Source organism: Pomacea canaliculata, linkage group LG8, assembly GCF_003073045.1.
Source record: "Pomacea canaliculata isolate SZHN2017 linkage group LG8, ASM307304v1, whole genome shotgun sequence".
In the NCBI taxonomy this organism is placed as follows: domain Eukaryota; kingdom Metazoa; phylum Mollusca; class Gastropoda; order Architaenioglossa; family Ampullariidae; genus Pomacea; species Pomacea canaliculata.
The window spans coordinates 15,460,859-15,473,400 of record NC_037597.1 but is presented as its reverse complement, the minus strand read 5'-3'; the positions used below and the strand labels follow the sequence as shown (position 1 = coordinate 15,473,400).

The 12,542-nt window shown below is 42.1% G+C and overlaps 1 protein-coding gene across 1 annotated transcript in view; it reads left to right on the top strand.

Moving 5' to 3' along the window:
- LOC112570028 (Down syndrome cell adhesion molecule homolog) overlaps nucleotides 1-11,077 on the top strand; it is a 75,344-nt gene extending 64,267 nt beyond the window's left edge. The window contains 3 exon segments of the mRNA XM_025248210.1: nucleotides 43-214; nucleotides 673-820; nucleotides 1,002-11,077. Of these exon segments, the coding sequence (XP_025103995.1) occupies nucleotides 43-214; nucleotides 673-820; nucleotides 1,002-1,104 (423 nt within the window). The 3' untranslated portion in view covers nucleotides 1,105-11,077.
- Nucleotides 11,078-12,542: the final 1,465 nt, after the last annotated feature.

The following is a 12,542-nucleotide window of genomic DNA, read 5'->3' as shown; positions in this document are numbered from 1 at the left end:
CTTTGTGCGATGTTCACCTCACCTGTGCGATGGTCACGTGCAGGGCACAGCCGAACGAGCACGACCAGTAGCGAGGAAGTGACGTATTCCTTTGGGGGAGAACGAGGGTCGCCAGGAAGGCCGTATAGCCCCGCCCTCTCAATCCATCGCCCACCCGCCTACCCGGCTGATGGCTACGCCTATGGCGGCCCTATAGTGCCTATCACAAAGCGAGGTAATGACTACATATTATACATAGTACTGGCTACCAGAACCTAACTGATAGACCGAGTAGTTCACTTTTTCTGTTCATACATTTTGAAAACTGTGAACTAATGTCAGGAACATTCAATGAACAGAATTAGGAGCAATAGTTTTAAAATTCAAAGAAAGAAGATAAAAACGAGAAAGACTTGAGAGGTGAAAGGTCAGCGATCTTGTCAGATCAGCGTCCACTCGATGCTGTTTTTTTGGATCGTAGGATTTTTTTGCTGTCAAGAGGAAAGAAGAATTTATTTTTCATTTGAAGACTGTGAGGGAATATGAAGGTAAAGGTACAGTTTCCCGATAGAACTTGTTATTTTTGTGAAGCTTAAATCATTCAACTGGCAGTTGTGAATAGAAAGGGAGGTTAGTGTAGTGAACATTAGTGCAAGCGACCTGCTCTTACTGCTTTTCTTTGTGCATGTGCAGGTGGGCGGATAACCCCGCACGCCAAGCTCCACTCCGAGGTGATGTTGCCTCCCCCGAGCGTGGAGGAGCGCAGGACGATGATGTCACTGGCGCAGGCCGGCCTCTCCAGTCCCGCTGAGGAGGATGAGAGGGTCAGCTTGTTGGACAGGTGAGTGCATCGCCTGTAATCACACAGCAAGGGTGAATCATACCGACACGTGGAGTAGATTTAAACTTAGTTTCATGTGTCTTTAATTATTTTCTGCGGAGTAAACTTACATTTTAGAGGGTGAGTATATATACAATCAGATATATCGGATGAGTTCTGTTCACTGACAATGTGTGTGCAGGCACTACCGCCCGGTTCCAGAAGAAGACAGTGAGCTCGAAGCTTTGCCCGGAGCAGAGGGAGGAGCTGACAAAGGCTACACAGACGATTTCACGATTGTCTAGCGATGCTTTACACCTTGGTGTGAACGGCAAGCAGTCACCTGCCAGGTCAGGAGGTCAGTTGCAAGCCTGTGGCTGTGCTGGTCATGTTCAACCGCCTCTTCGTCTTCGTGGGAAACCAGAGCCAAGCGTCTTGGAATGGTGAAGGTCCATCTCTGCGTCTACGCGAAGTAGGATGCGGATGTGAAAGGCTGGATGTTCAAGTTGATTAGATGAGTTAACTGCCCCCTTTTAAAATGAATTCAACAGTTTTTAGTCCCTTAAACTCTGTAAACCAGGGTTTGCATTTACAGGTTTAGACCATTAATACAAGCATAGCATGACGGGGAAAAGCAGTCCACCAGGAGCGATTGTATGGATGATCTGGCCCGATTTGGATTAACTATGGCCTTTGTGTTGCTGCCCAAGCAAGGATCACAACCGAGGTTTACATTATACTAACAGTCATGGGCTACAGGAGCAGCTTCGAGTCTCAATCGTTCCTACAGAGAGCCATCCCCTCTAACATTAGTGTCATTGTCTGTAGTTATGACCACTGCGTTGTTGGTCGGTGCTTGCCAGAGAATTTCTACAAAAGCTGTGTTGTTCCCAGACCATCGTGCAGCATCAGCAACATCAGCATAACGCCTTTTGTATAAGCCAGCCGCTTTCTTGCAAATGTCAGCTTTGTGGCGAGTAAATAGCAGACCTGTCGTTGGCCATCTGGGCAGAGATGTTGTGTGACCCACACAGAAGGGGGAAGCTTGTAAATGATGCCCCACGCAGGAAGCTTGTGTCACTGTTCTACATGGTTCCCCCACACAAAGAGGATCAGCGTTGGGCACACAAGGAGTCAGATCATCTAAGGTCTGTGTTCGCCGTGAATATCCAGATTCTTTCGCAGTGTTGTCAAGTGCCCACCTCACCCATTGTTAAATTCTTACCCTTCGCTGTCTTCTTCGTTTCCACCCTGCTGAAATGTTTCTTGCCATTGTTTTAGCAAAACGTTTACCACGGGGAGCGTGCTAGGCTACTGAACTTTTCAGGAATTTGCAGTTGCAGATGCACAAGGACAAAAAAAAAGCCAAGAAGTTCTGTTCCCATTCACTGCTACATCCTGCTTTGCTTTGCTAATGGCGAAGTCATCAACACCTAGTCCTTCATTTCTCCCTTCTGGCAAGACGCACTTTATTTGATTATTTGACATTATTGTTCAACATTTTTAAAACAGATGCAGACGTTGTATCAACGTAGGTGGCACTCGATGGTGTCTTCATTGTGAGAGCGCTGGTGCAAGTCAATGACGTCAGTCTCATCAGACCGAGCGCTGGCGCCAGTCTGTGACGTCACTGAAGCACACAGCGACGAGCAGAGGACGTAGCACTGACCTTCGTGACGTCATACCCAACTAAAGTTCGACAAGATGTGAGTCGTCTCATGTTCCTCCCTCCCTCGTCTTGTGGTAGAGACTTGGTGCCACATGCAGTGTAATGGACTTCATTCGCATTTCAACCCACAGCAGCATTTTTCTGTACTGCAACAGCTTGAGTGTATTTCGTATCGCTACTGCCACTCTCCTAGCAGGTAGTCAAAGACTTCCCCTAGAGTGATGGTTCGTAGCGAAGAGGACCTGACCTTAACAGATCATGGCGCAGATGAGAAAGACCCAGACATGAGGAGACGATTGTGAAATCATATTCAAGCACGGCTGGACTTTTTTTCGTAGCGGCCGCTATTTTTATCCGAATATTTGTCCCTTAAAGGTAAGCATGGTGACGATTTCAACAGGTGGCTACATGTCTAAGTCCCTTGTTGTGTCCCTTACATGAAAGTTGTCTTGACCCAGTCCCCAAATGTGGAGGCAGTTGAAGAAGTCGGCAGACTATGCAGACAGGAAGCCATGTGCAGTCACGTGACGAATGTGTAAGATGGCTGGCTTCCGGTGCAAGGACATGTGCTACCAAAGAATAATAACATATGTGAAGGTGGAGACTGCAAGGTGCGCAGGCAGCGAGCTGCACCTGGTGACGTGTTAGGTGTCACGTGAGAGACACGTGTACTGGACCACGTGACACACAATGGCTAGTGTCCTGACACTGATGTGTTCATGATTCTCGCTCCGCAGGCAAAGACAATTGTGTGCAAGCAAATGTGGTGATTTTTCCGTGCGAGTGGCCGGACTTGATGTGTTCATCTCAGTAGCAAAGCAGTTGCTAGAACTGAGAGGAACACAAGTTTACAATTAATACATTGAAGATTTGTTCTGATCCGGGAAACAGCAGAATATGATTGGGAGGGAATACATGTATAGGTGTTAAGTAGGGGATTGTAGAACTTCAATTATGTATTGTCTCATGTTTTCACACATCAATCCACATACAAATACAAACACATGTACCCAAAAGCTGTGTATTTATGCTTTGCATAGAGAGGACAGAAGCTGTTAAGAAATACTAAAAGATGAATTAATTCCATGATTATGAAAAGTTAATATAAAAAATTGATTATGTACAATAGCCAGCTATGAGTCACAAGTGCACGTGGCACTCAAGATGTTGTCTGTCTTCATCATACTCCATGTTTATAAAGCTCTTCATTGTGTGAATGTGGACAATGCAATGTTTCCTGCGCTTCAAGACCTTCATCTTCATCAATTACTTTTATTTTTGTTTTGGTTCCGTTTCTTCTGTAAACATATTTTTCATGTTTTCTGCGAAGCACAAATGTTATTCCTTGGAATTAAGGCATCTGGTAATGTACTGTTTTGTGGAGGTGGCGTCTACACCCGAGTAATGGCGATGATGATGATGATGATGATGTCTGATGCCCATGAGACGTCCCGGGTGCACTGTGACCGAGTCTCAGTTCATTCTCTCACCCGATGTTATTTTGAATCTCGGGTACTTTGTGGTTAATGTGAGGAGCGCATCCATTTCTACGCATGTGCTTTAATGCAACTGCTGAATATTCTTATTTGCTTTCTTGCAAAAACAAAATATGGTTTTTGACTTAAGTGGGATTGATTAATAACACCGTGTGGGCGTCTGTGTTTTTTTTTTTAGTTAATTCCTTTTATTTGCTAAGCCTGTTAAAGTTTAGCTTAGCTTTATCACTGACAGGAGTATAGACCTATTTCCTTTTCGCGAAACATGGAGTGTGAGTTGTGCTCACTCTTGAAGCAAAAAGTTTTGAAAATGTTGCCGCGTGAGTTGTGGCTAGTAATGTGATAGTCACATGATTTGTAATGTTAGTTAGCGGTGCATTCAAATGCCAAGAGGCACCAGGACAGAGAGGTCATAAGTCAAAGGTGAAAACAGGGTTAGGGCTGGCTTACACATTCCTTTTCATTTCCTTCGATACATTAAATCACCAACACACTTTAACAAGTCGTATTATGTACAGCTCCTATCAGTACCTTTATGTACAAACATGGAGACGTGTGTAACACTCACCAGCTAGAAAAACTCTCATGGTAGTTAGAAAGATATTTGAAGGCAGTAATACATCTTCACTGTCTCAAGAACACAATTTTTTACTGTTAGAAGGTTGACGGCAGTTGGAGTTTCTCGGCAGTTAGACGTTTAGTCACCCCACTGAGGTATAAAGATAGGTAATGGTATAAAGCTACCTCTTATAAATATCTGTTTGTCTAGCTTATTTCTAACTAGACTGCTTCATGTTCACGATTAAGAAAGTAGAATACGTAAATCAACGTTCCCACAATGCCTCAGTGTACATCACTACAACCTTGCTTCCTCCTTCACTTGCTCTCTCGTTTGCTCGCTCCAGCTCTATGCCTCTCTTTGTCATTCCCTGTTTCCTAACAAAAGTCCTGTTTATCTGATCGACAAGATTCCTGTTCTTTTGATGGTGGAAGTGGGCACCACATTAAATACAAAGCCCTTAGACCGTAATGCCAGAAAATTCACTTCCATGTATAATGCCATGATCGTCCCTTGCGGCGTGCGGATGTCCATGTCGGGTGGATCGTTGCTCTGGCTCATTCATTGAGGCGCTGTGTACTGCACCTTATTCTTAACTGTTGTATAGTATTGGGACCTGTACTTTATCAGTAGTACCACCATAACCATGGATACATATTTGCGTGCATAAATGCCGTTTCTACCAAGTGTCAACAAGAAGCTGCATATCTAGACAGCAGTTTCAAAGGGAAAAGGTCAAGAGTAGGGTATTTCAGAAAGACTGCGTATCGAAGTCTGGCTCAAACCTGGGGCTGGGTGTTCAGCACACCGCTGACGGTCAAACCAGATGGCTAGCGAGTGGCATTCAGCTAAAGAGCTTATGAAACATTGGCAGTCCTAACTATCTTCCTGTCGCTAGCCATCCATCTAGAGGTGAACTGTGCACCAAGCACCAGCAATGTTCGCAATATTGAGAGTCACTGAAGCAAAGCAGTCATAATAACTTGAAAACAAGCAAGAATTCCAAGTAGAATACTTGAAGCACAGTTGTGGCTGACTCAACAACAGAATTTTGCAGCTAAACGAGAGGTTAGCGGACTTCACCCCTTGCTGCCAGATTCTCGTACTATAGTTGACTTTTGTCACCGCCCTACACGGTCCTCCCTACCATCATTTAAACAGATAAAAAGTTTCAAACTGCTTTTTCGTGTCAGGGTTTGTTTACAATCAGTCACTGCTTGTTTACAAATCTTACTTTCTCTCCAATACATTAATTCTTGAGCTTAGCATTGACTTCCATCTTGGACACATTAGTTCACTGACAGTGTCCTAATCCTGTTACTGAAGGACAACTTCGGGACATTTTTAACTTGTCTTTCTTCATAATTTAAAGTCCAAGTATGGCACAATAGATCAGCTCATATTGGCCAGTCAGCAGACAACAACAAGATAAATAAATTGTTTATTTTGGGGACCTTTCCCGAACAAGAGAAACCATGAAGTATATCTTTCTGGTCATTGTTTTTAGGGAGACTTCTTGTTGAATATGAGCAAAGGTCAACGGTACGAACTGTTGTCGCGACTGTTTGTGCCAGATAAGAGTTAGACATATTACCATAATATGTTATTGGTTATATATGTAACTAGTGCTATATAGATTCCACGTTCCCCTTATAATACTTTCACAAATGCCATGTTGAAATCGAAGCCCCTTCGTTTTGCTTGGTTGGACTGCAATGCCTCTTATCGACACTTTTATATTGGATATTCTTGTTTGGTGTCATTCTAAAGGAAGCAGGGATTGACGACAAATTTGCTGATAACTCTATTTCGAGAACTTTAGGAAGCACTTTATTATGGTCGCTGTGCGCAAAATAAATTATGGACTAAGAAAGCTATGAAAACAGAGACAAGAAAGCTATGACAGTAGGTGGTAGGCTTTTACTACCTGAAGTTAATTATGAAAGTCTGTAAGAAGGCTGTTGGAAGGCCATAAGGAATTAATTGTAAACTTGTGAAAAAGACTATGAGAAATCATTATTAAGTTACAAATTTATTCCTTCAAACATGAATAAAAGCGATTGTATCGTAAACTATGGGAAAGTTTTGGCACCGTGCTGGGCGGGCCCGCAAGAATTCAGAAAAATGAAAGCATTTTTGAATCAGTGTTCATCATAGCTCCACTGGTAACCGTCTAGAAGATATAATTTTATTTGAAAATCTTGTTTCATTTTTCATCGTGAAGCAGATCACCCAAAAAGACTTGGGACGAGAGCCGAGCATGGTATTCTCAGGTGAACATCATCATTGTGTGTCATGGAGGCTGGACAGCATGGTGATGATGGTCCTGTCCCTGAGAGAAACCTTCATAAAAAGATTTCATACTCTAGAGTATTTTAATATGCAGGACTTCCACCTTGCTACAAGTATTTCAATGTTTATAAACTCTTTTTTATTTCTTGTAGCTGCAGAATATTGCATTGTTTTAATATTGGCAACTGGCGAGACCATCATGGTGTGTGACAATGGCAATGAGCTGTAGTGGATGCTTGCTGACATATTGTTTCACAGCATGTTGCAACAACATTACTCTGTCAGACAACTTGCAAGCTAAAGCAATATTTCATACAGGTTACAACTATGCTGCTTCATGTAGGATGCTGCCTGAGACTGTTTTCAGACATTATATTTTCGTTTCTTCTGATGTTGATAAATTTGATTTTGCTGTATTTTTACATATGCACATTGGAGCGCTCGTCGTTTGCATTTTATTTGTAGATTCCCTTCATTCTATGCCTATATTGGAGAATTGTAATCCTAAACAATGCACAGCATGTTTGGATAAGACATTTAAAAAAACAAAGAAATATTGAATATTAGAGAGGTCATGAGAAATCTTCCCCTCCAGTGTCCTAGACAGATAAAGTTCTCATTTCCCTCCTTGTCTCCCACTACTTTCTACTGTCATGTCTCATGATGTCTGTATCAGCGTTCATTCGTCTCGTCTCAAAAGAAAGAAAGAAAAAAAAAACACTTGCCTTATAAGGAGCCTGAACTGTTTGGCAGCAAATGAAACAAATGCACTTTTTCACTGGCGAAAGATTTGTTTTGAATGCACTTTCGCCTTTAACCCATTTAGTAACCGCAGCGAAGAGATGCAGTCCTATTAATACCTATTTGACCTATTTTTTGGCAGCTTGAAAAGTTTGCATGTCGATCGAGGTGCCTGAGTCACGGTTCCTGACTGTTTGGAATCCAGTTCAGATCTTTACTCTGTGCAATTCAAACGCGTCCAGATTTTGATCTTACGACCTAGGTGTCTCTTGTCCTTTGACCTTTCAGATGTCACCCGTACCTACAGGGACATACATGGAGTTTGCCACTAGTCCAGAACTTTCTGTACAGTGTCTGAATCTTGGTTCTTATTGCTCCTACTAGCTGACGATTGTCTAAGACAACTTTTTAATTTCTTGTCATCAAAAGTTTTGAAGAACATGAATTCTTATTGTCAGGAAAAGAACGATCGTCGTGAGCAGTTGGGAAATGCTCAGCACAGCATTAAAGATGTCTTCGGGCAAAGAGCTGAGTGTTGAAACAGATCTCAGTATTATTTTTCCTGTACTTTTCTTATACTATTCTGGACTTGGTAGAAGTTAAAATTTGCTAATGATGTATTCTAGTCTGATATACAAACGGAAAGAAAGAAAACAGGAGCAGAACAAGCTGTATGTGGTCCTGCTATTCATCTGTCAGCACCAAGCTCAGTGCTTATGTCCTTGCTAGGAGTGGGTCCCGCGGAGACCACCTGACATCTCTTTATACAGACACTAAAAGAGAAATGAAAAAACTACACCAACAGGCGTTTTGTCATCTGCAGCTAACTATCCATTGACAAAGAGGACGAGCTGTTATCGTACTCCTCGTCTTCTGTGTCCTGTATTTTGCTATCACGCGTTTTATGGAGTTTGATCACGCAAGCCAACTTGCGAGCCACGTGTACTGCACGCGCTGACCATTCAATCTACGCTTTTACTTTGTTCGCGAAAAAAAAAACAAATGTACAATTTGAGAGAGAAAATGCAATCATGTCCCAGGTGTTGGAACTAACATCCCCTTGGTCATTCACCAAACAGCATTCCAGCATTTTTTTTCTTTTTCTTGTCATCGCTCTTGCTCTTCTTGTTCCTCATCTTTCTCGTCTTACATAATGAGATGTAATTTCAGGCAACATATTAATTCATCAAGTGGAGGCAATGTATTATTTCATCACATGGAAGAAACGTACTACTCATCACAGGGAGGCAACATTACTTCATTACTGCTAGTCTCAACATTCCAGCCAACAGCTATTTGGAAGATGTCTATGAGGAGAATACACAGCTTGTACATACCCTGCATATGTTTGTCATCGGAAATCCAAGACTCAAGTCACTTTGTCGATAATCATCATTATTTATCATCATTATTTATTATCATTGACGTCATTATACTATCATTATGCTTCCATCACTCTGTCGAATGAACATGTTTCTTCCTTGTACGTGAATATTAGTAATCGACCAGTTGATTGACATGTCTTGACCTTTTCTATATTGCGTACAGTTTGTTGGCGAGTTCCAGATTGTTTCGTGTTTGTAGCCGGTTTCTTTTTTTTCCATTAGCTCTTTGCGCATTGCGCATGTGTTTGATTCTAAATGTTTTTTGTGATATAAATGTATACTTCTGTGCAAAATAGTCAACGTTTCACCTGCTTTCGCACTATTTTAACGGTACTTTTTCGATGACTCGAGCGCTTTGTTTGTATATTTCTAGACATAGACATTCCTATGCGGACCAAATCTGTAGAAACGATTAAGTTTTATATTTGTCTTTATGCTGTTTGTTATTCCGAAAAGTTTTTGCTGTTTGATTAAGCTTTTGTAAGACTCAGTTCCTTTTAGTGATCACCTGCTTTAGGAATTCGCAAACCTTATTATTATATGAATTTTTGTTTTAATTTCCCGCTGTTGACTTTAGGGTTGAAATGGCAAAGGACTGAAAAGAAATTTACTTTGAGACATTTTATAATTGAAAGCCATAAGATATGATAGCATGACTTAATAAAGAATTTATCCACTTGTGAATCATACAATCATATTGATATGAAATATTACGACGAATAGTAAAGTTTCAAATTATGTATTAATAATAATACCATTTAAAACAGTATGTTTAGCTAAAGTATACTTTTATTTATTTGTTTGTTTAGTTGTTCTCCTAGAGAGATGCTAGGAATTCAGTAATTAAAAGTTGTGGTTTTCTCATTTATGCATGTCCCTTTGAGATATGCCTGTGTGCGCAGTGTTTACTAAATAACGGACATTTTCAGGTCTAAGAATTCTTTTCACGTTTCTGAAGGTAATTGTTAAAAGTATTATTACCTGTCATCGTTTACCACCCATCTTTCCACGCGCCCAAAAAACAAAATGTTTACACCATTCACTACTGATTAGCTAACCCTGCAATGGTATTTCAACATTTTATTTCTGTGTGTCATCTCTGATGGCAGTCAAGGACCGCTTTCCGCTACATTTAAACGCTGGTCAAGGGAAACAACGTCGGCCGTTGTTCTCCATGTATATGATGCTGACATCTTTGCATGTTAAATCCCATCCCCGTTTTAGTCTACTAACGACATCGATAACATGCTGTTGATGATCGTTACAAATGTTTGAGCAGCTGACTTCTGCCAAGCCAGAGACCAAAGGTCATCGCAGCCGGCGTGACATCACGTGATCAAAGCTGTTCAGAAGGCAGGTGCTGGCCTATAGGAGTGGCTGAAGACATCACCAACCGTCGCCGGTGGCTGCACTGTGCTGTCAGATGTAGATGCCCAGTATGTGTCCAACCATCTGTCCTCCCTTGCCATCCCGCTTACTTTGCTGAAGCCACCCCCGGCTCCTAGAGCCTGCCTCTTGTCCTCTCATGCAGCCTCGTAGCCATCCCGGCTCCTCAACCTGTTTCCTCCTTCTGCAGCCACTCCTGGCTCAAGGAGCCTGAATCTTTTTTTCTTTGCCATTGGTCTCTGTGTCCATGAATTATCTTCCCTTGACTCATGCCCCCCTCCCCCGTTCCTCATGCTAAATATAACTTCTGAAAGGAAACATATCAGATTTGAAAACAAAATGACATGACATTGGTGTTTTCCCATTTTATGTCCGCGGTTCTTGCTTTACGATAGGCGGACAACTCTTAAGGCATTTAGTCCATTGTTCAGCAGAGAGTGACCGCCCCTATTAGAGCATCGGTGACATTTTGTCGTCTATATTGTTGAGGACGTTGATTATGGAGATCGGTTTGTTGACGGCAGTCGGCTTATGAGAAAAACTTTACGTTGTCTTTTTTCTGTTTTTCTGTATTTGTATTCTGTATGTTTTCTTTTCCATTGACCATGTTTTTTTAGCCAATTCCAATGGCCCCTGTATGGCAAGGGCCGACAACACAATGTACGTACAGAGTGCAATACTTTTGTCTGGCATCTCTTTATTTGACGCAAATGTTTTTACATTAAAATAAAGGTCATGAAATCTGTAAAACAATCGTCTCCATCTTTTTCTATGATGACGAGTATGCTTGTTGTCTGTGTGCAAAGTACAGTTAGTGTTTTGTATGCAAACATATAATACATTCATAGGCAAAAACAGGTGAACACGAACACAAACATGCGCGCGCGCACGTGATGATGCTCTCCTGTCCACAGGTCATCACACTGCTGTCTTGACACAATGTCTTACTGTGTTTGTTGGGGACGACACACAAGTCACAGACAACACACTGAGTCCCACATGTGTTCTCTCCTACAACAGATTACACATCTTTGTCCGTGGGCTTACAATTCTAGATTATTCGGGAGCTTGAGTTGATTTTAGGGGAGTGCAGTAAATTTCTCCGAACACAACATCAAAACATGTAAATAAATGACTTCAAACAATAAATAACACATCACTGTCATAAGCGACTCTCAACCTTCCAGTCTTATGGACGGATGTGATGACTCACAGCAACTTCATTACTTCCATTCTATAATATCATCATCGTTTAATCAACATCGTCCGACACAACATTCCCATACCTATATATCCCAGCATATAGCAGTTCATACTGAGTAGATCATGGAAGGGAGAGGGGAGAATTGGTGTTTCACGCCGTCAGCAAAGCAGCCCGTTCTCTAACAGATGCGACATACAGAGAAAGAACGCCGTTGCAGAGGCGAGATCTGAACCCTGGACAGCCAGTCCTGACTATCAGTGATCGGCGCTGTCACCGGACCGCGTGAGAGAACATTATGGGAAAGAATAACTAAAACAGAAAACTTTAAGAACAATATTATATCAGTGAACTCCAGTGTTGTGATGACAACATAGAGGAGAGTGGCGACTGATGTGCGGCACGACCTATAAGTGATGTGTCAGGTACAACCAGACATAAGTTATCATGTAATGCATCACGACTGATGGTGTCCAACGGATGAGTGTGCAAGCTTTTCCGTTTCGACTTAGATGTTGAAGTACACTTCATACAACCTCTGTGCATCTTCAGACTTAATTTAGGGCCAAGAGTCAGTTGCAAAAATAGTCACGGGTTCTACCTCACTTCCCACACTCTCTGTCTCTCACACAAACACGGAAGACACTTGTCAGAGCGGCGGGTAGAATGATGATCAAAGAAACATTTCCTGTTTCCCTCTTTATGCAATATTGAAGCAGGAAATCCTGTAGCAAGTGTGTAACGCAATGTGTAACATCACATGTAACAGGAACACGATCACACAGCTTGCCAGTGACAAATGTCAGCGTGCGGCGAGACCCGCGCATGGCGACACACACGTCACGACACGTCATCAGACCCCATGAGGTCAGACACGTCGCCACATGACGTCAGCTTTTCTAACCACAATCTGCGCATGCATTTGTGTGCTTGACCTGTTGCCCTTACCTCTGACCTGTTACTTCAGCCTAAAGGAAGACGACAGGCAGTGTCTGTGTTAGACAAAAAGTGTTG